The sequence below is a fragment of the Myotis nattereri genome (genome assembly GCF_964212035.1).
Source record: "Myotis nattereri genome assembly, chromosome: 9".
Taxonomy (NCBI): domain Eukaryota; kingdom Metazoa; phylum Chordata; class Mammalia; order Chiroptera; family Vespertilionidae; genus Myotis; species Myotis nattereri.
This window is the reverse complement of record NC_138084.1, coordinates 1,291,751-1,316,992: the sequence shown is the minus strand read 5'-3', so window position 1 is coordinate 1,316,992 and position 25,242 is coordinate 1,291,751. Positions and strand designations below refer to the sequence as shown.

Genomic DNA, 25,242 nt, shown 5'->3' with positions numbered 1-25,242 from the left:
AGCCCTGCCACTGGACTCCTGCCCCTCCGGGCGATGACCCCGGGGGGGGCGTGGGGTCAGGGAGGACACGAGCTCAGACCATCGCCATTTATTTGTTCCGTCTGCTCGTGGAGATGACCCACTTGGGGCCAGAGACCCAGGACCCCTCCTTCCAACCTTGGGCACAGGGCTGAGGGTCTGGCCCCGCCCCCCACGCCCCCCACGCCCTCTGCGTCAGCTGGGCTGGCGGAAGGCTGCGAGGAAACGGCTCAGGGCTGCAGCTCGGATCTGCCCGTCTCGGCCATCTCAGGAGCTGGTGGACCACCCTCAGGAACACGTGGGCGCGGGGCGGAGGGGCTTTTGGGGATCAGGGCCTGGCCCTCTAGGCGCCGGGGCTCGGTGTGGCCAGAGGCCAGTGGGCAGACCAACAGAAAGGGGGCCGCTGCCCAGGGCGTGCCCCAGCCACACCGTCGCTGAGAAGCCAGGAGCCCAGAGCCCACGAAGTGCACACACGTGCACACAGGCCACTGCACACCAGCTGTGGGACGGCCTCCTCCATGCCCGAGCCTCGCTGGTGCTGGGGGAGAGGGAGGCCTGTCGGAGGCTCCTGACAGGAATCGGAGGAGGAGGGGACACAGCCTGTGTCCTGGCGGGCGTGGGGAGCAGGTCAGTTCAGAGCCGGTGCCCCCTCCCTCTCAGCCTCCAGGGGCCCTGAGGGGCTGTCCGGCCCAGACGGGTGCCTGTCCACGTGGCCCACAGTGTTGCCCTGGTCACTGCTGCTCTGCTGCTTCTGCCGCCGGGTCTCCTTGTACCGCAGGGTGATGTCCCTGGGGGCAGTAGGGCGGGTCATCGGAATGCGGAGGCCCCAGGGCCTGCCCTGCACGGCTGGGCGGGCGGACAGAGCCACACAGGACCGACCGTGGCACCCGCCCGGGACGGGCCTCACCGCAGGAAGAAGCGCCAGACGGTCCAGGTGAGCGCCAGCACGGAGCCAAGCGTCCAGCACTGGGCGATGTAGAAGGGCAGGGACAGCGTCAGCGTCTGCGGGTCGTACTTGACCACGATGAGCAGCTCCGTGGCCGTGATGGCGGCCACCAGCCAGGCCTGCTGGCCCAGCTTCTTGTGTGGCTTCCTGCAGGGGGAGGCATGCGTTGGAGGGCGCCCGGACCACCTGCGTGGGCACAGGCCCCGCCTGCCCCGCTCCCCCCGCGGCTCACGGGTCGTCCATGAAGTCATAGATCTCCCGCATGGCCACGCCGCCCACGTTCACGAAGAACACCAGCCGCAGCAGGACCAGGGAGTGCTCCGGGGGCAGCCACAGCACGAACTTCAGGTAGAAGGTGTTCAGCTCTGCCAACAGAAACTGGGGGACAGGGGCGTGTGGGCGGCGAGCCGGGCCCAGAGGACCGTGCGCGGGAGGCGGCCGGCCTTACCACCAGGATGATGCCGCACACGGCCAGCCAGCGGCGCAGGCTGGAGGCGGGCTTCCACTCGAAGCGGACCCAGCTGTAGGGCGTGAACTGGAAAGCGATCCTCTTCATCTTGCCCCTGGAGCCGGGGGTGGGGGGGGTGGGGAGGGGTGGGAGAGCCTCAGCAGGTTCCTAGTCCCGTGCCCGTCACCCCAAGACACCCATGATGGACAGGAGAGGAGACCCCACTCCCCAGCCCTGGCCTCCCAGGTCTTTTCCTGGACTTTCTTTCTTTTAAATTCAAAATAAAAATGGCAGAGCCTGCGACCACGCCATGAGGGCAGCCCTGAGCAGGCTGCGGGGCCGCGGCCACTGGCCAGACAGCACGGCTGACGTCCCAGCCACTGGGAGGGCCTTCGAGGTTCCCACGGGCAGCCCAGGGTCAAACCCCAGGTGGGGAGTACAGGAGGCAAAACCCTCCGCCCCCCCCAGACACGTCGGAGGGCACAGGGCTGACCCTCACGGCCCCTCCAGGCCCCACCCCGATGCCCCGGCCCTGCAGCACCACGCTCGCAGGCGTACTTGTAGGTCGGAATGTTCCAGAGGCCCTGCCACTTGTACGTCTTCAGGGACAGCCACTTGAGGGTCTTCATGCCGCAGTAGATGCCCAGTCCATTGCAGATCAGCACGTCCATGATCCACTGGAGGTGGGAGGCAGCCCCGTGGACCCTGCAGCTCCATCCGGCCTCCCCTCAGCCCCCCGCCTCCCCCGCAGGGTGGGCGGGCCTGGGTGCGGGACACAGGCCTCAGGCCAGGCCAGGGCGGACGCCCTCCCATCACCGGCACCTACGTGGTCCCACCAGCACTCGCTGAAGTTGGGCAGCTGGTGCTCCAGGCTGTACTCCAGGAACTCGAACATCACGCTCACGATGGTGCATGTCCACCAGTCGCGGATCATCAGGGTCTGCGGGCGGGGCAAGAGCATGCCCCTGCGTCAGCCCCTCCCGAAGCCGCCCTCACTCGGGAGCAGGGCAGGCACAGGGTGGGGCCAGGGTCTTCTCCATTGTTCTCACGGCCACACCACACGCCATGGACGTGCCCGGGGGTCTTGCGCTGTGGCCCCCAGCGCTGCTCATCAGAGTCAGACCACTCTCAACGTCACCCCAGGACCAGCAAAGGCCCAGGACACGGGGGGGGGGGGGGGGGGGTGGCAAACAGGACATGCCAGCCGACCATGAGCTCCCTTACCTTCAGGTACCAGCCAAAAAAGTGCGCGGGCACGAAGCCATCCAGCTTGTCCTGTGGGCGAGACACAGGCCTCATACCCCCCCTCTCCCCACCCCCCCGTGCAGCCCCCACAGCCCTGCCCGGGACCGGGTCTTGTGATGTCCTCACAGCCCGAGGCCTCCCTCCCCTGTGCACACCCAGGGCCCCTTGCACAGCACCTGCCAGGGGACGATCTGGGGTGTCACACACGTGTTGAGGTGTGTGTGGACACACCTGAACCCGAGGACACAGGATGCCCCTCCAATGGGGACCGTCCCCCACTGCATCCTGGCCCCGCCCCCCGGGCGTCCTTACCCAGACGTTGTGGAAGGGGTCTGTCTCGTTGTCTGCGTCGTAGATGAGGCAGTTCCCCCCATAGTCCCTCTCCGGCAGCGGAACCCCCAGCCTGGGGTCAACGTACTTCAGAAACTGGCGGCCATCCTGCACCGTCTGCAAGGCCAGCGTCCGCGTGAGTGGGCCCCGCCCCCGCCCGGCACTGACACCTCCAGCCGCCCAGGGGGACGGGGTTTGTGGTGCGCAGACGACACTTCCGTTGACCACACGCCGTCCCCCTACTCGGGGCTGAGCGGACCGGGGAGTCCCGAGCTCCAGGTGACGTTCCACACCCCCACAGGACCAGGCCGTGTGGGGTCACAGGTGCGCCTCCCGTGGGAGCACTGGGGTCTCCGATCACTGGTCTCGATGCCCCTCCCCATGACACACGGCATCAGGAAGCCCCTCCCTCTCGCAGACACCAACATAAGCACACACCCTGGACCGCGGTGACGGAGGAGGCGTCCCCCACCTGCCCCAGGGAGCAGCCCAGCGAGGCTGCGTGACAGGCGGCACTCGGACCTGCGTCTGTTCCTCGGCCGAGGCCCTCCTGTCCCACGGCCGAGGCCCTCCTGTCCCACGGCCGAGGCCCTCCTGTCCCACGGCCGAGGTCCTCCTCTGTCACTAGCTGAGCCCGGATCTCTGGGAGCGTCCCTCAGACAGGGATGTGCTGCAGAGCTGAAGTCCCCGTGGGCTCTGTGACCTCGGGTCTGAGGGTGAGCAGGGCCGAGTCCTGAGCCAGCGGCCAGCCAGCAGGGGCAGAGTCTTGGATCCTCAGCCCTGCGGTGTGAATGCGCACGGATGTAAGAAGTAAAAAGTCACGGAGGACGGGCTACCGCGGCAGACAGACCTGACCCCACTCCGCAAAGGCCAGTGAGCCCCTGGCCCTGGACCCTCCCTGTGACAGAGCTCCCGTGACGGGACACAGCCTGTATGTGTGTGTGTGTGTGTGTGGGGGGGAGGCAGACACAGGGAAGGAGGGTGCGAGTGACAACGGTGTTTATTTACAGACACAAGCGAGCGTGGCCATGCGCCTGCGGGGCCTCGGCCCTGAGACCTTCCTCCAGGAAGGACAGGGCTCCTGTGAGGGGCCGGGTCTGGCCGGGCAGGCAATGCCAGGATGGGCCTGCACTGTCTTCTGGTGCAGAAGGAAGGGAAGTGCTCAAAAATACAAGACGAACCTAAGTAAGACACCCAGAACCCACGACGGGGCGAGGCGCGCAGGAGCCAAGCGAGTGAGCTCCTGACGGCCAGCCATCTGGGCCATGAAATCAACTACAACCCAAAGCACCGCAGCTCCGAGAGCAACAAGCTGGGACCCTGACAGCCTGGGCAGAGGTAAGCCCCCCCGCCCCCCCGGCCAGGGGGCTCCGGGCCAGGAGGCGGCTGTGTGCAGTCCACCCTCCCGAGTCCCAGGGAGGGAACCTGACGCGGGGGGCGGGGGTCGAGGTGGCGTCGACAGCGACAAGTGATGTTGGCATTGGCACCTTTATCTGTCAGATCACGAGAAAAACACCAGGTAAATCCCAGTGGCCCTGACACCCACACCAGGAAAGCCCCGACAGAAAACGGGGTGCCATCCCGTGAGTGTGGGCGCAGGACCCTCAGCACGGCGGACGGAGCACAGCGTGCCCGGGCTGCTCACCGCGCCCAGGGTGGGTCCCCGAAACGCTGCTTGGCTCAAAACAAGAGAGCACGTCGACGTAGCACACACATCACGCACAGAGGGCACGCCCACATGCTCACCTCGTTTGACGACACCCAACACGCGTTCATGATAAAGACAACGACTTGTGAGCAGAGGGGCTGCCTCCACCTGCAAGGGCCCCCAGGGAGCCCCCAGCGACGGCATTCTGAGGGGACGGACAGGAGGCTCTTCCCTGAGAGCAGGGCCGCCGCTGCCCACCTCCCAGTCTGGCTGCCGGCGGGGCCTGGCTGGGCAGTGTGACGGCGAGAGGGGGGGCGGCACCAGGTCAGAGAGGAGATCTCTCTGTGCAGATGGCATCGCCTGTGTGCAGAGGATGCCCAGAAACCCACCAACAGCAGCAAAGAGAACTGTCAGCATGAACCAGCTCAGCGAGGGCGCCAGACGCGAGCTCCATGCACCGAAACGAGCTGTTTCTGGAGAATGCGAACAAGCAAGGCGAGCGTGGAGCGGAGAGTCCTCCCCTCCCGGCCACACCAGGGGCCTGCACTGCCAGGAGGTGCCAGTGCGTTCCCTGACCTTCACGACGGGAGGCCCTGTGCTCACGATGGAAGGCGCCCCTGCCCGGCCCACCCCAGGGGCCGTCAGCACCCCACCTGCCGCACAGAAACGGACACGGGACCCTGAAAGGCACCTGCAGCTGCAAGAGACCTCGTGGGTCAGACCCCCCGCAAGAGACAGGAGCCATCACTTCCCAATTCACTTCCCTCTGCAGGGGCGCGGCTCCCAGCCCAGAGGGGCCTGAGGAGGTGGGACCGCTCAGTGCTCCGGGGGTCCTGGGACAGAAACAGGCTTAGGGGCGGGAGCCCGAAGGAAGAAGCAGCTACTGAGGGGCTTCTGGTGGCAAAGGAGGCTGAAGTTACACACAAGAGCCAGCCGCAGTTCTGGCCGCCTGGGGGGACTGTTCTGTCCTCGCTGTGGGCGCAAACACGAACGGTGTTAACGTTCACAGAGCTGCCCGCTGCCCGGAGAGGACAAAGCCACGTGAGCAGGAGCGCCCTGAGGCTTCCGAGGCCGCGAGCAGGGAGGCACTTGGAAGTGGAAGATCCCATAAGAGGCGCGTTCACTGAGCCAAGCAGGAGGAACAGTAACAGCACAGACGCGAGAGGCCGCAGATCCTGACCCGACATCCGCATCCTCTGACCGTCCGCAGATGCGCACCCGCAGGACGCGCACGGGAAGGAGACGCGCACGGAGCCACAGCCATCAGCCACCACACAGAGCCCCAGTGAGGCCGCCGAGAGCACCATGTCCGGGACAGGTGTGCTGTCCCAGCGCTGGTCCTGCCCAGCTCTGCCTTCCTGCCACTCAGAGCCAAGGCGGCCCACCAGGTGCCCGAATGGGAGCCGGTCCATACACTTGGCCCTGTCCCAGCTCGACTGACCCGAGGCCGCCAGGGCAGAGCCCACGCAGCACAACCTGCACCAGGGGCCCGGGTGCGAGCCCCCCGCCCAGAATACAGGTTCTGCTGAAAGGGGACGTTTCAAGGTCCCCTCACAGCTTCCACTCACTTTGTAAAAAAATGTTTTTATTGATTTTTAGAGAGAAAGGGAGGGAGAAGGAGAGAGAGAAATATCAATGATGAGAGAGAATCGTCGATCGGCTGCCTCCTGCACGCCCCCTCCTGGGGAACCGAGCCCATGACCCGGGCATGTGCCCTGACTGGGAATGGAACCGTGACCTCCTGGCTCATAGATCGACACTCAACACTGAGCCACACTGGCCGGGCCTACCCTCACTTTTGTTGGGGTTCAGCCTTGCTGCTGTGGACCTGGAGGACTCCCTGTGCTTAACCAGGCAGATTTCATGACCAGAATCCGGCAGCCATAAGGGACAGAGGCCTGCCAGGCAGACTGCCCTTCAGGGAGAAGCCTCTGCCTGAGCCCTCGGCCTCCTGGACTGAGTGTCCTGAGGCTGAGCAGACCTGGTAGAGCAGCTCCTGGTATCCTCTTTCCACCAATCGGGTGCACAGCTATACCTCATTGCATATGCTGGCCAATCAGAGCAGCTCCGTTACAACCAATCAGAATGTCTGAAGCTGACCAATCAGACGCTGTAAATCTGGATTCCTCATTTGCATGGAAATGGGCCAATGGGGAACCAGGGCAGGAAGGAACCTGCTCTAGAAGAGACAGCCTCTCCTTTGCCTGCAGGAGGCGCCTGCCCTTCGGCTTCCCAGTGGGCAAGACGTTCAGTTGCGACAGGTTCCCCCTTTCCACACGGCAGCCGGCCTTTTGCTGACGGCCCCGGACGGGCTGGTGTGCAGACCTGTCACGGCTCTCTGCCTGGGGCCACGCCATCACCTGACCCCGTGCGCCCAGCCCGTTGCAGCGGCTTGCTTACCTGGAAGAGGATGAAGATGAGGAACAGCTCGTAGACCACGCTGACACACAGCCAGAACCTCCAGTACGCTGCGAAGACAGAGACAGCGTCAGGGCGCCCGCCCGCGGTCCGGACACACCGTCCGCTCTGGCCCCGCTCCGTCTAGCAGGTTCCTTACAGCATGACCTGGCTCAGATGCGAGCACGTTTCTCCCTAAAGCGTTTCCTTCCCTTCTCCCATTCAGGTCTCGAACCTTTCTCTCTCTCTCTGGCCTCATTGCAGCACAGAGGGCCAGAGCAGACGGACACGCTGTCCTGTGCTCACTAGCCGTGCTTCTGGCCCAACACCACACGGGCCGCAGGCAGGTTCTGGTGGACTCCTTTGATCAGGTCCAGAAAAATCTCTTTTTTCTTCCTGTTTTTATTGATTTCAGAGCAGAAGGGAGAGGGATAGAAGGATAGAAACATCAATGATGAGAGAGAATCATTGACTGGCTGCCTCCTGCACGCCCCTCACCAGGTATTGAGCCCAAAACTTGGGCATGTGCCCTGACCAGGAATCACACTGTGACCTCCTGGTTCACAGGTCAATGCTCAACCACTGAGCCACACCGGCAGGGCTATCAAGAAACTCTTTTAGCCCCGGCCGGTTTGGCTCAGTGGACAGAGCGTTGGCCTGCGGACCGAAGGGTCCCAGGTTTGATTCCGATCAAGGACACAGGCCCGGGTTGTGGGCTCGATCTCGTGTGGGGCCTGCAGGAGGCAGCTCATTGTGGACGCTTCTCTCTCTCCCTCTCCCTTCCTCTCTGACATCAATGAAAGTATTTTTAAAAGCCTTTTAATTCCAGTATGCTAAGCTACCATGAATGAGCGTAACACTTTATTTTCCTGCATTTGCGAGGACCAGCTGCTCTCTGTAGTGTGTGACGAACACAGGAATGCATGCTCTGATGCTGGGCCGGCCCGAGTCCCTGGGCTGAACCTAACGTGGTCACCATGACACCTGCTCTCGGGGCCTGGCTTCTGTTTCCATCCGGAATCTGGGAGCTGGTCCCTGTGGTGACTGCTATGCTTGGAGTTAAGGGAGCAGAACCTACATGTTCTCGTCACCAAAACACGGCCATCACAGGCGGAGACAGAGGAGGTGCCGGTTCAGTGTGTGGCGTGTGTGTGTGTGTGGTGTGTGTGTGTGTGTGTGTGGTGTGTGTGTGTGTGGTGTGTGTGTGGGGGAGAGTGTGTGTGGGGGGAGAGTGTGTGTGTGGGGGGGTGGGGTGTGGTGTGTGGTGTGTGTGTGTCCCCTGCATGAGCTATACCAGAACACAGCAGGCTGCGCCTCAGCCAGGCCCCCCCTCCCCGCCTGTCACAGCCCCAGCGGGAAGCTGAGCTTTTCACGGCGGGAGGGGCGCTGAAACTACTCTAAAACGCAAATGGTAGCTTCTGCCATCGAAAATCCCGATAATCCTGTTGAATAAAGTCCCACAGCTCGACTTTCCTTTGCAGGTGACGCAAACCCCAGCCGACTCTTAGGAGCAAGTTCCCAGGACTAGAAAGGGGCTGACAAGCTTCGCGGACTCGGGGCCAGGAGAGCGGGGCGGGCCAGTTTGCTCTGGGATGTCTCCAGCTCCCCGCCCTGTGCAGCGGGCCCCCATCAGGACGGACGTAGGTGCGGGCAGACGGGTGAGGGGTGGGAGGTGCCAGGGCCTGAGGTGCCAGCTGGGGAGGGAGAGCTCTGCAGCGCCAGGCGTGCGTCCCCACAGGGCCTGCGCCTCAGGTGCTGGAGGAGCAGCCACGGGAGGGACAGGCTGGGCAGCAGGTTAAGTGTGCGCAGCGGGTTATTCCTAGACGACCACTCGCTAGTTCTCGCCTCTCACTGTGTCACAGCTGTGACCTGCCCGTGCGCCTGCCGAGGGAAGACCAGCGCGCAGCAGACAGCACAGTGTGGGCCCAGGCTCGTGCGCTCAGAGCCCTGGGCCTGGGAGGAGCAGCCGAGGCGACAGGCGCGTTCTCCTGCGCTCACGTGGCTAAAGCTTGGGAAATGCTCCCTGGTCCAAGGGCTGCGAGAGCAGTTACTGGGCTGATGGTGCAATCACGGGGCCCCCAGCCTGCAGGCGCCCCGCACATCACCCCCCACGGGACCCAGACCAAGCCTGCAGGCGCCCTTCCCCCACTGCTGCTGTGCACCCCACACCCCGTGCCTGCTGGCACAGAGGGCGGCCACCCAGAGCCCCCACTGTCACCCTGTGGTGCCCCCCCATTTCCACCACCAGGAGGTTGGTCTCCGGCCCCGATTCAGGAAGCCCCCTGGCTTTCTCCCTGAACATCGAAGCTGGCCGTCGACAGCGCTGGCAGCGCCTCCCTGACTGGCCCCGCTGTCGGAGGGAGAGAGACACATCGGAAGGGAAGCGCCTTCTCAAGGACAACCAGGTTTCCAGAGAGAGAAGCCCAGAGAGCCTCCTCCCAGTGACGCGGGAGGGGGGGGCGCCCCACCACACTCCTCTGTGGAGTCAGAGCCCCCTCCACTGCCCCCTGGGTGTGCTGCGCTGGGCAGAGAGTTGGCCTGGCAGGAGACACGGCGAGCTCCCTGCCAACAGGCCTCGCTCACAAGCATGGGGCCCACTAGGCCTCGAACACGCCCCTTCTGAGGGCCAGTGGGGTCATCACGGCTTCTCCTCCCAGGACTCAGATGGAGAGCCCAGAGGCGCACACAGGCGGCGGGAACGCTCACTGCAGCTCCTGGGGACCCCGAGGCAGCCCCCGCAAGGAACGGGTTCACTGAGCACATTCATGTGGCGGCTGAACAAGCTGCCGTTCAAGTCAAGCTGTCAGCCCTGGCCGGTTGCTTGGCGGTTAGAGTGTCGGCCCAAGGATCGAAGGGTCTCAGGTTTGATTCCTGGCCAAGGGTAAGTTCCTTGGTTGCAGGTTCGTCCCCAGGAGGCAACCAAGGTGTCTCTCACGTCAATCACTTTTTCTCTCTCTCTCCCTCCTCTCTCCCTCCCTTCCCCTCTCTCTAAATAGAGTCAATGGGAAAAACATCCTCGGGTGAGGATAAAAGAGAAAGGAAGGACGGACAGACAGACGAATGAACCCAGCTGTCGAATAAACAAATAGGAGAGGCCTGTGTCAGCCTGCGTGGAAATCCATGATGCGAGGCCACGCTCACGGTTCCAACTGTAAAGCGAGGCGCGGACAGACGTCTACAAACACGGCAAAGCCTGGCAGTGTTATCTGGGGAGTGGTATTTATTTTTACTTAAAAATATTTCTGCATTTTCCAAATTTTCTACAATAAATACACAGCCCTACTGAGACGAATGGAAACACGTTACTACATGTGACCCTACCGGAAAGCCACGCCCCCTGCCCCCAGGGAGCGGGAGCCACCGGCTGGCTGGGCAGGCGGGTCCCGGCGCTGTGCGCTGTCAGGACTCCCCATAACTTCGGGGGACAGGGACCGACACAACGTGACGCAGGCAGGGCCTCAATGGCAGGGCGGCCGCCTCACGCCTAAGGCACGGCCGCCCGTGGGAGCCACCCCAGTGCCACTGGACGGGCCCGGGACCCTCCCTGCAGGAGCCAGGGGAAGGCAGAGGCAGAGGCAGAGGCAGGGGGTGAGGACAGCTGGGCCTGCGCGGGGCTGAGGGATCCAGGGGCTGAAAGAACAGGAACACCCCCGTTCATCCTCCTCCGATGGCCACAGTGGGGGTGGCTGGCCCGGGAGGGCAGGGCAGGGCACTCCCACCCAGCAGCACAGACAGAGCAGCCACTCAGAGCAGAACCGCCGTGCGGGCGGGCACACACACAAAACGAAATGGCAAGTTACCTGGATGAGGTCTGGAAAATGGCCCGTCTTTAGCTTGTGTGACTCCAAAACATAAGAAAACCAAAATACTGGCCACAATACCTCTGCGAATAAAGAACAAACAGCCCTCAGTGTGCGTAAGCGCAGGTCCACACTGGCTTCTCCCAGGCGGGAGGCGCGCGGGGTCCCTGGGATGCCCACCCAGTGACAGCCCCGACCCCAGGGGGCAGGGGAGCTGGAAGCTGGGCCTGGGGCGCCCCGTGGAGAAGAGCCCTGCGCGTTGTACCTGAGTCACTACCCTGACACAGCGGCCTCCCCTTTCGGGGCCCCCGGGGTCTCGCTCCCCCTGGACCTGCGCTCCCCTCTCCTTTCCTCCTGCTCAGCTGCCTCGGGTCACTGGACTATTCGTCCAGCCAGAGAACTTAGACAGGTGAGAGGAGAATTATTTTCCCGCCCCCCGCCCCCCCCCCTGCCCCATTTGGCGAGCCAGCCCGGAGCACCCAAGGCAGGCGCTGCAGCCGTGGCGGTCGGACTGTAGCCTCCGTCAGCCTCCTGCCCCCTTCTTAGTGCAGAAGTTACAGTTTGGCAGAAGAAACTGGCTCTGTGGGTGGCGACGCGGAGGTTTCTCCCATTGACTCTTTCCTCCCAGAGGTGGCCATTTTTCCGCGTCTATGTCCCTGGTGGCGTTTGCCACAAGAAGGAGCTACAGCAGGGACAGGACACAGGCAGGGCCCGGGGCACGTCTGCCGAGCCTGAGCCGCTGTGGGTCCCACGGAAACCACGCGAGGTTGTCCTGCCGTGTGGCTCTACGTCCCAGGAGCTGGGCTTGGTCGCTGGTCTCCACCCTCCGGAGGGTCCACTGAGCGGGGGCACCAGGCAGCCAGTGGGACAGGCTGGGCTCCGTGTCCTTTTCCGACTGCGCCCGCCTTCGGGGAAGTGTGCCATGGGAAACCCGGCCCCTAGGGCCGTCTCCACCTGCGTTCCTTGTTGGTGCTGGAACAGTCCCACCGAGTAGCGCCTGCCGGGGCCACGGATTAGCCTGTTGTGGCGGGAGGTGGGAGTCCGGAGAGGCTGCGTGCACCGCCTGCCTGCCTGCCTGTGTCCTCCCTACTTCGAGGCGAGAACCGTGGGTCCCAGGCTGCACTGCCTGCACCACGAAGCCTCCGTCCGTAAGAAGGAAACGCTACTGAGGCGAACGGATCCCACTGTCACTGGCCAGACAGATCCTTTGAATTGGAAAAACTTCCAAATTGAGAAATGTCTAGCGCGCTCTCACCATAATAGCACTTTTATTGATAACTATAGAAAGGCCGAATTATTACTATTGGTTTAAAGTATATATTTATTGATTTCAGAGAGGAAGGGAGAGGGAGACAGAAACATCAATGATTGAACCATTGACCAGCTGCCTCCGACATGCCCCCTCCTGGACATCGAGCCCACAACCTGGGCACATGCCTGACCAGAATCGAACTGTCACCTCCGGTTCCTAGGTCGACGTTCAACCACTGAGGCCACCAATCAGGCCCAGGTTATTCTGTAAATGAGTGCACAGAAATCTAGCAACAAGCCTTACAGACAGAACCCGCCCGGGGAGCCTCACTGAGTTCAGTCTCCACTTCCCCTCATGAGTCCCACACGTGCTAATAAAACATTAGGTTAATGAGCCCTGGCCAGTGTATTCAGTGGTTAGAGCATCACCACCCCGTACCAAAGGGTTTCAGGTTCGATTCCCTGTCAAGGGCATGTACCTTGGTTGCAGGTTTGATTCCTCAGCCCCATTTGGGGCATGTGCAGGAGGCAACCAGTCAATGTATCTCTCTCACATCAATGTTTCTCTCTTCCCCAACCCCCTTCCATTCTCTCTAAAACTCTATGGAAAAAATATCCACGCGTGAGGATTAGAAACAAAACAAAAAAACACCCACATTAGGTTAACGAACAAGAGAAAGGGGGACGGCCCCAGGGAGACTCCAAAAAGGTGCGAGCCTTTCGAGGTGATTGAGAAATCAGGTGAGTAAAGCCAACATTGACAGGAGCAGAAGGAAGTGACGGAAAGTCCCCACTCATCCCAGAGGTGGGGATCCTAGATGGTCATTAAGATACTCGAGAGGATTCAGTGACTCCTTGGCCAGAAATGTGGTGACATCGGGGAACGCAGTGCAGAGCCTGCCGGGAGCTTTTTAAAGGCCCCTCCCTGAGCCAAGATGAGCCGTGCGCCAGGGACAGAAGCTGGTCAGGGATAACTAGTTAGACAGGAAGGTCAGCCCATGACATCACTGAAGGTTCACCCCAATTCCTTGGGAATTCAGAGCAAATGCCCGCATCTCACAACCCGCGGTGAGGCCGGATGCAGCGGCAGGTCTCTCCCGGTCTCCACAGGAACATCTGTGCACTGATGCCACTAGGTCAACGTCCCCACGCCACCAACAGACAAGCGGGCCACTGACGTGTGCGGTGCCGGCGGGCACTCCCACCGCGAACCGGGCCAGAGCGGCGCCCTGCGATGTCACAAACCACCGTGCGGGGCAGCAGCACACGGTGCTCACTGAGCGACGCCCCCTTGGAGCTGTTCCGTGGGCAAGAGGCCTGGCTGACGGGGGGCTGCCTGAGGCCGGTGTATGTTAAATTATACACCAATAAAGTGACTGACAAAGAAAATTAAACCTACTCCCCCAAAGTGACAGAGCCTGTTAAGTCCCAAAACAAGAACAATGGTGCACACAAGCTGGAACGGAAAGCTCGAGAACAGCTCCCTAAGGTGTTCAGTGCCAACGTCTGAACGTAAGCAGGACCCGTGCGTGGAACCTGCGAGGGCAGCAGAGCTCTGACAGGGACCCCAGGGCGCTGGCACAGCCCAGACCAGGTGCTGCCACCTGCTGGGGAGGCCCAGTCCCGGCCCCAGAAGGCAACCCAGGACACTCCAGCTGGGCCACTCCAGCCGGGGCCACCTGCTTCCTGCCACAGTACTTGCCCGGTGACATCGGAACTGCTCATCTCTGCCCCAATTTCACAGCGTATGGCACCTCTTCAGTGTGGCCACATCCTGCCCCGGACTCCCTGCCCAGCTGTGCCGGACCCTCCACACAGCGAGACGCCTAAAGGAAACCTGGCTGGCGCGGAGTCTCGCCAGAGGGGGGCGCCCTCACAGACCCCGGGAAGGCTCCAGAGGAAGGATCACCAGTTACAGCCCCAACAGAAACGATGCCCAAGACTCAGGGAGACACCATCCCCGCCCTCAGCCTCCTGCCCTCCACAGACCTTCCCTAAGAACTCCCTCCTTTTCTCCCTAAAAGAACGCTCTCTCCTCTGCTTGTTCCACTTGCTAGAACTTGCTCGTCCCTAATTGTAATTCTTTGCTGTTCTCGAATAAACCCATTTTTTTCTGGTCAAATAATTTATTTTTTTAAGTCAACAAATCCAGCCGGACAAACTCACAGAAAAGATCAAGTTCTACTTAGAAATCCCCTCTAGGAAAACATGGGCTCCTGCCAACAGCCTCAGTGTCTCCGTAGCCACCGGTCCAGTGTCCTCCCACGGGCCCTGCTGCACAGAGCACAGCCCCGGGCTGCCCCAGGGCCCCAGGCACAGCCCCACTCCCTCCTCCACACTGGACCCACTGCCCAGGGCCGGCCCGCCACGGGCCTGAGTGCAATCAGGAGCCGGGGCCAGAGCAGGGCCCAGCAACAGGAGGCAGAACCGGGGAGAGGTGCGGACTGCCGGGCTGACGCCCAACGCTGACCGGGAGATGGCGTGGGAGAGGGGGCAGAAACCCCACGGTGGAGCAGCATGACAGGGGAGGACAAGACAGGGGTTCCTGGAGGGAGCACAGCCCTGAGGCCAGACCCCTGGCAGCCACTGCTACCTGGGAGACAGCTGGCAGACCGGGCTCGCTGCAGGTGGCTCTCCAGTCCCCCAACAGCAGGCCCAGGACACAGCTGATAGGAGCCACCTGGCCTCTGAACGGGCCGCTGACACCTGCAGAGCACACAGCGGCGCATACCACTCCCGGCAGGTGGTTAGCGCTCACGCTACAGAAGCAAGGGCTGGCCCCCGGGAGGGTTTACAGCCCGAGCCCCCAGCTGACCGCGGTCCCTGGCACTGCCAGGCCTCAAGGCTCTGCCACACCTGCTGCCCGAGCGCTCCTGGCTTCCTCCCTCCGTCCGCCCCCCAGGCCGCGGGGCCTGGTTACCTCTTGGTGTTGTAGGCCGTGTCCTGAGGCGTCTCCTCCAGCAGAGTCACGTAGCCCAGCACGCAGGTGAGGATGAAGAGCACGGTCAGGGTGTGCGCGCGCCTGAAACCAAACACACCGCGGCGTCAGGCCTCACGCGAGACACGCACCCTCCGCTCAGAAAACAGGGCTGAGCGTCCCTAGTGGGGGGACCCCGCACTCGGGGGAGGAGCACCCGGCACACGGGAGGCTGCACTCAGAGGACCGCGGGAGCCGTGCGTGCTGTGCGCGGGCGGGCAGCTGTCATGGCCAGCCTCGCGAGCCATGCAATGACATCTGAGGTTCCCAGGACCCAGCCCAAGAAACGAGAAAGGGAAGGGGTGAGGGACAGCAGGGCCCGCCGCCGGAGGGTGCACCCTCACGGAGCCTCCACTGGGGAGAGCTGCGAGGCGCTGAGGGAGGCGTGGGCACGGCCCGGCCCTCGGCCTGATGTGGGAGGACAGGCGGCTCGCCCGGAAGCGGGCCGCAGGCACCAGAGCTGACCTGGGAGGACCGCAGTGGCCGCGTCAGACACTGGCCTGGGCCCTCTGCGAAGGGCGTCACAGTCCAGCTCCCAGGCCCCAACGAGCAGGGGTCCCTGCAGAGACGACGGGACCCGGAGTCTCAGTGTCTCCATTTCCAGGAGATGCTACTGACTTGGGAGGCGTCCGTACCCAGCAAGTACCCCCCCCAGAACAAAAGGCTCTCCAGGGGGGACCCCGCAGGACGACCCAGCACCCTGTTTCCCAGCACCCTGCTCCCAGCACCCTGCTCCCCATCACCCTGCTCTCCGGCACCCTGCTCCCCATCACCCTGCTCCCCGGCACCCTGCTCTACGGGAACTGCTCCCCATCACCCTGCTCTACGGGAACTGCTCCCCGGCACCCTGCTCTATGGGAACAACTCCCCGGCACCCTGCTCCCCGGCACCCTGCTCTACGGGAACTGCTCCCCGGCACCCTGCTCTATGGGAACAACTCCCCGGCACCCTGCTCCCCGGCACCCTGCTCTCCGGCACCCTGCTCTACGGGAACTGCTCCCCAGCACCCTGCTCTACGGGAACTGCTCCCCAGCACCCTGCTCTACGGGAACTGCTCCCCAGCACCCTGCTCTACGGGAACTGCTCCCCAGGACCCTGTTCCCCGGGAACTGCTCCGAGGCCTCGGCAGAGGGGGGAGGAACACCAGCAGGCGCCGGCACCAGGAACGAGGAAAGGACACCAGAAATTCACGCAAAGTGGACTCTTCTCCGTGGGTTCCTGTTTGCACAGCTCATTGGGAATCTTTGCTACAACTCGGACTGGGAGGATCAGAGCATCACTGTCTGTGTCACAGGCGAGGAAACCAAGCCAGCCAGCATTGGCCAAGGTCAAGCGCGGGCGTCTCTGAAGCGCGGGCGTCTCTGAAGCGCGGGGGTCTCTGAAGCGCGGGCGTCTCTGAAGCGCGGGGGTCTCTGAAGCGCGGGGTCTCTGAAGCGCGGGGGTCTCTGAAGCGCGGGCGTCTCTGAAGCGCGGGCGTCTCTGAAGCGCAGGCGTCTCTGAAGCGCGGGGGTCTCTGAAGCGCGGGGGTCTCTGAAGCGCGGGGGTCTCTGAAGCGCGGGTGTCTCTGAAGCGCGGGCATCTCTGAAGCGCGGGGTCTCTGAAGCGCGGGGTGGGGGGGTGTCTCTGAAGCGTGGGGTGGGGTGGTGTCTCTGAAGCGCGGGGGTCTCTGAAGCGTGGGGGTCTCTGAAGCGCGGGGTGGGGGGGTGTCTCTGAAGCGCGGGGTCTCTGAAGCGCGGGGTCTCTGAAGCGCGGGCATCTCTGAAGCGCGGGGGTCTCTGAAGCGCGGGGTCTCTGAAGCGCGGGCGTCTCTGAAGCGCGGTGTCTCTGAAGCGCGGGCGTCTCTGAAGCGCGGGGGGTCTCTGAAGCGCGGGGTCTCTGAAGCGCGGGCTGTCCCAGCAACACCGGCACTGGCCCCCTGCGCCCCGGCCTGCGCCCCCGGCGGTCTCGTGGCTTCGGGAGTGTCCGACCCCGTCAGCGCCGCACACTGACACCGACGCCAGGGCGTGCGGCTCCCTGGGCTCTCGCACACGCGGCTCCTGAAACATTCTCGCCGCAGCAGCACAGAGAGGCAGGCACCAAACACGACCAACGGCTCGTGAAGAGAGCAGGGCGGGAGGCCGCCTCTCCAGGTCAGAGACGTTTTTTAATAAAATGATGGGCCTCACGCAGGGCCCGGAAGAGAGCAGACAGCTGACGGGCAGCTCCTCAAGGGCCAGCGGGATGAGGCCCTGGACTCCTGAGGAACCAGTCAACCGTCTCAGGACCAGGGAGAGCGCTGCGGCGGCCCTGAAAGCCAGCGCTGGAGCCCGCGCCTCATGCGGGTGCGAGGGGAGGGCTCAGGGGCTTTCACTGAGGCCCTAGAGCAGCACTCCAAACACCGGGCAGAAAATAAGAACATGGTGCCCGGCAAGTGTGGCTCAGTGGTTGGCGTCGGCTATGAACCAGGAGGTCATGGTTCTATTCTGGTCAAAGGACAGGCCTGGGTTGCAGGCTCCATCCCCAGTCGGGGGTGTGCAGGAGGCAGCCAATCGATGTTTTTTTATCGATGTTTTTTTATCGATGTTTCTATCTCCCTCTCCCTCTCCCTTCCCCTTTCTCTAAAAATAAAAACTCATATATTTTAAAGAAGAAAATAAGAACAAGGAGGCTGAGGCGGGACACAGCCAAGAAGGCAGGACGGCAAGGGGGCGGGAAGAGCGGCCGCAAGGGTGCGAGGTGTCAGAACCACGCAGAAGGACGGGAGGACAGACCCCGACTAGCAGAGGCGGCCACAGGTGCCGCTCCGCAGGGGCGAAGGTGCGCCAGACGCCGGGTCGCGGGGGAGGAGAGCAGGCCTGGTACGTGGGGGAGGGCGGGCTCGCACCTCCAGGTGAGGTGGTTACAGGAGCCGCGTGTGCGAAAGCTCAGGGAGCTGCACGCCCTGGCGTCGGTGTCACTGTACGGTCACCTAAGGGATAAAACACTCCAGAAGCCACGAGACCACCGGTGGGCGCCAGGTCAGGGCGCAGGCCAGCAGGACGGTCCGCAGGCCTTCGAGGAGCGTCCCCAGAGACCAGGCCGGAAGGAGCAGGACCCCTCTGGGCCAGTGCTCACCGACCTCCAGTGGCGGCCAACAGTGCTCCTTGCCTTGCACTCGGCCCATTTCCACTCCTGTGGCAGTGGGGGGGGGGGGGGAGATTCTGCAGGCAGCCCCCCCACCCCCCGCCGGGGCCGGGGCCAAGCGTGCACCCTCTGCTCTAGCACCCTGGTGGCTAACGGCCACTCGGGAAGGTTTGGGCCCTGTGACCCAGGCCCGGACGACGGCGGCTGTAAGCCCGGTGACTTCTGTTGCTCAGCGAGGGTGAGGGTGTGAGGACAGCTGGCTCTCTGCCCCGAGGGTGGAAAATACCGCTGTCAGTCACCCCTGGAAGGCAGCCTGCCAGCCCTGCTGGAGGAAACACGGGGTGCGGCCGGGCACGTGCACAGCGCCTCAGCCGGGGCGGAGCCGAGGCCTGGCCAGATGTGCAAGGGGCAAGGGGCTGTGACACCGACCGCCACCAACAGGCAAAAGCTGGGGAGTCAAGCTTCCCAGATGTGGGCGAAGCCGGCAAACCCCTCACGCGCATAACTGAGAAAGGTGCGCTCCGGTACCCGGGTGCCTCCAGCACCCCACACCCTGCCGGCTCCTGTGCTCCCCGCAGGGCAGTGAGGGGTCAGGAAGCGGATATAACCCGCGGCCTGCAACCTGCAGGGGGCACGTCACCGGCACCTCTCAGGGCGGCTCCCAAACACGGCTCCTGTGTCTGTGGCCGCTGGATGCTCCCACCTGAGACCACGATTAGCAGAAGAAGCAGGGTCCTTGCCACCTGGGAACCCTGTGGTCCTCACACCCCCTGTCAGGGACTCGGTTTAGGGGAGCCCACACCCCGTGGCTGATAAGCAGTAACAGAGAAACCCCAAATCCACGTACGTGGCCTCCACGCCATCATCATGGGCCCCAAAGAAGCCACCTTCTTCGAAAAGGAAGCCTTAAAGCGAGATTCTGAACCACAGTGTCCCGGAGTGAGGCGGGCATCCAGTCATTTCCACTAACACAGACGTGCATTAGTTAACTTCTTGTAACACTCACTATTAAAATCCTCGAATGAAGTGCAGAGTTTTTAAAATCCGAGCACAAGTGAGTGAGGGAAACTCGCGGTCACTTGCTAAGCTCTGCAGGGAAAGGGCTGCCAGGCAGGAGCTGGGGGCCGCACGGGGAGGCCGAGGCCCCAGATGCAGCCAGAAGCTGCACACAGACCTGGGCGCCCCCACCCCCACCCCCCAACACCAGAGCACAGCGCTCCTTACACCTGCCGTGGGGAGCCAGGACCACCCTCCCCACCCGCAAGGCAGGTCCCCGAAACCAGCCTGCCCTGGGGCACCCCTTCTAGAGAGCCTCCCTGGTCCGTCGCCCTGCCCACAGGCAGGCTCCGTTTCAGCTCCAGTCCGGGTGCCCCACTTCCGACGGACCACGCGCCCTGGGGACGGTGCTCGGGGCTCAGGTGAGGGTGGGCTCCGGGCCTCTGCTGGGCGGGGACAGGCTCTTGCCTCACGAGCCCCAGGCTGGTGCCCGAAGCTGCCAGCTTAGTTGCAGAACCGTCACTGGCACCCAGGAGGGGCCCAGCCAGGCGCTCCAGAGCCTGTTCCGGGGTCACAGCTGGTCCGAGAAGGTGGTGCCCGCCCCCTGCAGCTGACAGGGCGGCAGGTCCGGCAGGACCCAGCAGCTCTGGGCCACACCCTGTGGACAAGACACCCCATCCCGGGCTCCCTCCCACTGGCCCCCCACCCCATCCCAGCATGTTCTCTCCCCGCAGATAACGGCTGCTGGCACCCACAGGAGAGACGCCCCAACACCGGCCTCCATGCATCTCCCCTGAGTCTCACACAAAGCAGGACCCCCGCCCCGACACACCTCTCCTGAGGCTGCCCCTGGGTGGCCGCCCCGCCGGCGGCTCTCCTCGCTCCCGGGTGCCAGCGCTGCCTCTCCCTGCGCTTTCGGGGGGCAGAGGCCACCGCTCCACCCCCGGCTCACAGGCCAGGCACCCAGCAAAGAAGAGCAGCCGCGCGCTTCCCAGCGTGTGGCCTGGGCGCTCTCTCTCTCGCCAGGGAGCAAAGAGAGCTCGGGAAGGTGAAGGGTTAGACCAAGGTCAGAGCCATCGGCAGAGGCGCACCCCTGGGACCCGCCGGCCACCCCCCCCCCGGCACACGAGTGCCACGCCACGTGCGCCCTCCCCACCCAGGCGCTGCCCCCCGTGACCCCCACCGCAGCCCGGGGCAGCCCGACCCGAGGCGGGGCTGGGACGCGCGCCCCCGGAGCGGCGGGCGGGAGCGCCGGGAAGGGACGCGACGAGGGCAGAGGCGGACTCTGCACCGGGAGGTCAGGAAAAGCCGGTCTCAGGTGAGGCTGAGCCACGTCCTCCGCGGTTCGGGGGAGGGAAGCGGAGACGCTGGGACGGCCGGGGGCCGGGCCCCCCGGCACCTCGAGCCCAACGACGTGGCCACGCCCCCGCGACCCCGGCCGGACCCCCGGCCGCCGCCACTCACCAGAAGAAGGTGTTGGTGCCGTCGTCGTAGACCTCGGACTCGGTGCTGCGGCGGCCGGCGGGCGGGCTATCCGGCGGCTCCTCCAGCGCGGCCTTGCCCGCGGGCACAGGGGACCCCGGCCGCGGCGCCCCGGCGCCCCGGCGCTCGCCCCTCCGCATGGCGCCTCGGCCCCGAGCCGCTCCTCCCCGCACCTTGACCTCACGCTCACCGGGTCACCGCGAGAGCGAGAGCGCCGCGCACGGCGCACGGAGCGCCGGGAAGGGGTCGAGGCGCTCGCCGGCGGGGTCTCCGGAGAGCAGGGGCTGGGGGCGGCTAGGCAAGGGTAGGCGGTGCATTGTGGGACGTGTAGTCCGCACTTCTGGGCCGCGGGGCATGCTGGGCCTCGTAGTCTCCGACCTCAAGGGTTAGAAGCGGTGCTTGCTGGGAAGGATACCGCCCGGTTGCTAGGTAACCGACAGCGGCTTGCGGAGAGCCGCCTGGTACTGGGGCGGCCCGACCGGAGCCGGCCCCCGCGTCCCGCCCGCGCTTTCCTGGAGCGCCGTCCCGGCGGACGCCCGGCCCCAGCTCCGAGGGACCAGAGCTGTCAGGATCTCCGGACTCTAGCCTGCAGGACCTAGTGAAATGGGCCCGTTAGAATAGTGGGGACGTGCTGATTTGGGGTGACTCAATGTGTTGATATAGACCGGCCCCCGCAAAAACCTGTAGCCCTGAGCCACTCTGAGAAACAGTCTGACAACAACTCAAACACAGTTACCAGGTGACCAGCGATTCCCCTCCTAGGTATACCCAAGAGGAGTGAAAATGTGCTCACAAAACTTATACCTAGACGTTCACAAACAGTTATTTTACAAAATAAAACAGCCAGGCCCACTGGCGTGGCTCAGTGGTTGAGCGTTGACCTATGAACCAGGAGGTCTAGGTTCGGTTCCTGGTCAGGGCACAGGCCTGGGTTGTGGGCTCGATCCCCTGGGTGGGGCATGAAGGAGCAGCCGATCAATGATTCTCTCTCATCACTGATGTTTCTATCTCTCCCTTCCTCTCTGAAATCAATAAAAATATATTTTTTAAAAAATGAAATTAAAACAGCCAGTTATTTACCAGAAAAGTGGATTCATTTAGGAACCACAGAGGATTGCAATTCGGGACAAACATGCTACAGCAGAAATCATGGGCAAGTCCGGCAGGCAAGGGGAGAGGAAGGTCACCTATAGAGAGAGAGGCAGCTGTGAGCAAAAGCCCATTGGAGGGAAGTGAGTCGGGCTGTGGTGGCTGCTCCTTGGCCAAGTTGCCATGGTTTCCATTGGCTGGGCTTGATGGGCGAGGAGAAATTCTTCCTTCCGCCCGCTGGGTGGCAGGGACACATCTTGCTGGGAGTGCAGGGTGTCTTTTCCTGTTGAGTCTGGAACTGACATTCTTCCCATTGGGGTGTAATTGACCTGGAATTACGTGTGGGGCTCCCCCTTCAGGCCTCCGGACTCCATTTAAATGAGGTTTCTTTTATTAATTTTCATAGCAGCATCCTATATAAGAGGCTAATAGGCAAATTATCCCCTCGGGAATTTGACCGACTGGGAGTTCGACCACTCGATATGACATGCGCTGACCACCAGGGACCGGCGCAGAACAAAGGAAGGCCTGATCAGCCCTGATCGCTGGCCAGGCCTAGGGACCCTAACCGTGCACAAATCTCGTGCACCGGGTCTCTAGCTGTTCATAATAGCCAAAAGCAGGGAGCAGGTAATGTCCATCAACTGACAAATGGATACACACACTGTGTCTCCACACAAAGGGAAATCACTGGGCCGTCAGAAGGAATGCAGTTGTGACACATGCTGCAACAAGGGCCAACCTTGGAAACATTTATGCTCAGTGGAAGAAGCCAGTCACAAGAGACTACATTTTTAAAAATATATTTTATTGATTTTTTTACAGAGAGGAAGGGAGAAGGATAGAGAGTTAGAAACATCAATGAGAGAGAAAGATCGATCAGCTGCCTCCTGCACACCCCCTACTGGGGATGTGCCCACAACCCAGGTACATGCCCTTGACTGGAATCAAACCTGGGACCTTTCAGTCTGCAGGCCGACGCTCCATCCACTGAGCCAAACCAGTCAGGGCAAGAGACTACATTTTATATGATCTGCTTACATGAGATGTCCAGAATACGCAAACCTGTGGAGACAGAAAGTAGATCCGTGGTCACCAGGGGCCAGGGGAGTGACTGCTCAAGAGTCCTGGGTTCCTTTTCCAGGCAATGAGATTGTTCTAAAACGGACAGTGTTGATGGTGGCACATATCTGTGACGACACTATTAGTAAAAACAAATGAAGTGGTTGGGCGGTGTCCCCGTGCACCAAAAGGTTGCCGGCTCGATTCCGGTCAGGGCACATGCCCGTTGTGGGCGCTATCCCCAGTAGGAGCGGGGGAGGGTGCAGGAGGCAGCCGATCTATCTCATATCTCACATCCATGTTTCTCTCCCTCTCCCTTCCTCTCTCTCTAAAAAAATCAATAAAAATATTTTTAAAAAACACAAACTAATAAACTGTACACTCTAAATGGGTGGGTTGTATGGTGTGTGAATTATAGATCAATAGAGCTGTTAAAATATACCTGAAAACCATGTTTGTGGGGGCTCCCCCCCCACACACACACACAGCCAGGCCTGCCAAGCAAGGGGTCTGGTTGTGATGGGACCCTGAGTCTCAGCCCCTGACCCCTATGTGGAACCTCCCAATAGGGTGGGACCAACAGGCTGCCAGGAAACACTGGTTCGGGTGGGTGTGCCCTGGGGCCTCCCCGGGCGCTGCTGCCCTCTGCCTGCCCTTGGGCCCGTTCCCTGCGCCAGGCTTCAGCGCCTTCCTAGCGTGGCCAGGGTGGCCCAGCAGCCCGCGTCTCTGAGTTCGTGCGCCAGTGAGTGGCGGTGAGGCCGGAGAGGCCAGACAGGCCGGACTTTGGTCTCCACCCAGCCGGCCACAGGGAACCGGTGAAGCTGGCGTCACCGCCTGCCCTGGGGGCAACCAGGACAAGCAGTTCCCAGGGCACCGACTGGCCTTGAACAAGCAGACGCCTGGGGACCCACTTTGCCCAGGGAAGTGACACTGGACTCTAGAGCAGGGAGTGCCCAGAGCGAGCCGGCTCCTCCACCCGCCTTTCCAGCTAAAGCGCCCCAGGGCCTGAGGCCATCCTGCAGGACCCCTCCTCCCCCACCCCAGCTGGTGGCGCTAAGTGTCCGGGCATCGTTTCGGCGCGTTGGGGTCCATTCCTGGGAATGAGTCTGTGTCCAAACTGCACCCGGAGCCCTCCGCCCGCGGCCGCTCCAGAGCGCAGAGGCGCAGCGCGCCTGGGGTTCCAGTCCAGTCGTCCCGGTCCGGGCGGGGCCGGTGTGGGCGGGACGGGGCGGGGCCTATGGGGCTGGCGTGGGCGGGGCGGGGCGGGGCCTATGGGGCTGTGGTGGGCGGGGCCTGAGCGGGACCTATGGGGCTGTAGTGGGCGGGGCGGGGCCTGAACGGGGCCGGTGCGGGCGGGGCCTGGGAGGGGCCTATGGGGCTGGAGTGGGCGGGGCTATGGGACCGGGCGTGGGCGGGGCGGGGCCTGAACGGGGCCGGCGCGGGCGGGAGGGCGAGCCCGGGGCGCCCTCTGCCCCGCGCGGATCACTGGTTTGTTAGTCGCCTTTGAGCCCTGGCCTCTTGCCAACCGGAGCTCCCGAGGGTTTAGAAATGCCGGCTGTTATGATCTTTACACCCCTCGGGTTCTAGTTTCATCTCTGGTTTAGAGGCCGAGACACGCAAGCACAAGGAGGTGGGTGACCCCCGCGCCCAGCTCCTTCTCCCCCCGCCACCCGGGAGCCCTCACCCCACAGTGAGCCCTCCACCCGGAGCTTTGCACCTGGGCCTGTCCGGGTCTCCCCTGCGCCCCCGGTCCCTGTCCTGACCGCCACCCTTCACCAGGTTGCAGCCCTGCTTGTCCCTCCCCTTCGGACAAGGACACGGACACGCCGGGCAGCAGAGCCGCTGCAGAATCTGGAGCCAAGCGCGGAGGGGGTGGCGGTTTCTGGCTCAGGTGGCGGGCAGCCCCGAGAGGAGCTGGCAGGTGCTGTGAGGACGCGGTCCATCGCGGGGCTCAGGGTCCATCGCGGGGCTCAGGGTCCCCGCAGGGTGGGGGGGTGCCGAGGCCCTGACCTTCCTCGGCAGCAGGGATGGGCTGCCCGCCAGCAGCCCCAGGGGCCAGGGCGGGGCCGGGCTTTGAAGGTGTCCATCTGGCCTGACTCAGGGGTAGCCGGACGAAGCTCAGGTGGACATGGCCTGGCCGCAGACCCCAGGCTTCCCTAGGCCTGCGGGACAGACACATTTCTGGTGGTTAAGAGTGAAGCCATTGGCGGAGATGCTTTCTTAAAATCTGGGAGAGAAACCTGCGGATTTGTAGGGAACAGTGACCGCCGTTTCCTCCCGGGGGACAAGTCTGTCAAGGTGCGTGGGTTACAAAACACTTTCCCCCACATGCACACCTGCCGCCCGGGCCTTCCCTGCAGGTGGATGCGGAGACTGGGGACTGCAGGGCTGTCCATCAGCCAAGACAGCTCCTGTTCCCCAGACAGAAACAGGAACTGGTGGGAATGTGGT

The 25,242-nt window shown here is 63.1% G+C and overlaps 1 protein-coding gene across 3 annotated transcripts; it reads right to left on the bottom strand.

The window, feature by feature from the left end:
• Window positions 1–73: 73 nt before the first annotated feature.
• Window positions 74–20,818, bottom strand: PTDSS2 (phosphatidylserine synthase 2). Of its 3 annotated transcripts, XM_081098083.1 has the most exons (12): window positions 20,623–20,818; window positions 15,004–15,105; window positions 10,833–10,915; window positions 7,036–7,103; window positions 2,970–3,104; window positions 2,637–2,687; window positions 2,239–2,352; window positions 1,971–2,089; window positions 1,413–1,527; window positions 1,197–1,342; window positions 926–1,111; window positions 74–806 (listed from the first exon to the last, which is right to left on the bottom strand). In XM_081098083.1, the coding sequence occupies exons 1-12, from the start codon at window positions 20,778–20,780 to the stop codon at window positions 647–649; spliced, it is 1,437 nt and encodes a 478-aa protein (XP_080954209.1). In that variant the 5' UTR covers window positions 20,781–20,818; the 3' UTR covers window positions 74–646. The 3 variants fall into 3 exon arrangements, with proteins under 3 accessions (XP_080954209.1, XP_080954211.1, XP_080954210.1); XM_081098085.1 differs by lacking the exons at window positions 7,036–7,103; window positions 10,833–10,915 and having other exon boundaries at window positions 20,623–20,643; XM_081098084.1 differs by lacking the exons at window positions 7,036–7,103; window positions 10,833–10,915; window positions 15,004–15,105; window positions 20,623–20,818 and adding an exon at window positions 3,460–3,474.
• Between the last annotated feature and the right edge of the window lie 4,424 nt (window positions 20,819–25,242).

Bases quoted from the DNA above. Each gene is read 5' to 3' on its own strand.
- PTDSS2 (XM_081098083.1), bottom strand. From the start codon at position 20,780: ATGCGGAGGGGCGAGCGCCGGGGCGCCGGGGCGCCGCGGCCGGGGTCC. The intron at 15,106-20,622 runs GTGAGTGGCGGC...GTTTGGTTTCAG, and splicing joins GGCACCAACACCTTCTTCTG to GCGCGCGCACACCCTGACCG. The intron at 807-925 runs GTGAGGCCCGTC...TACTGCCCCCAG, and splicing joins GTCTGGCGCTTCTTCCTGCG to GGACATCACCCTGCGGTACA.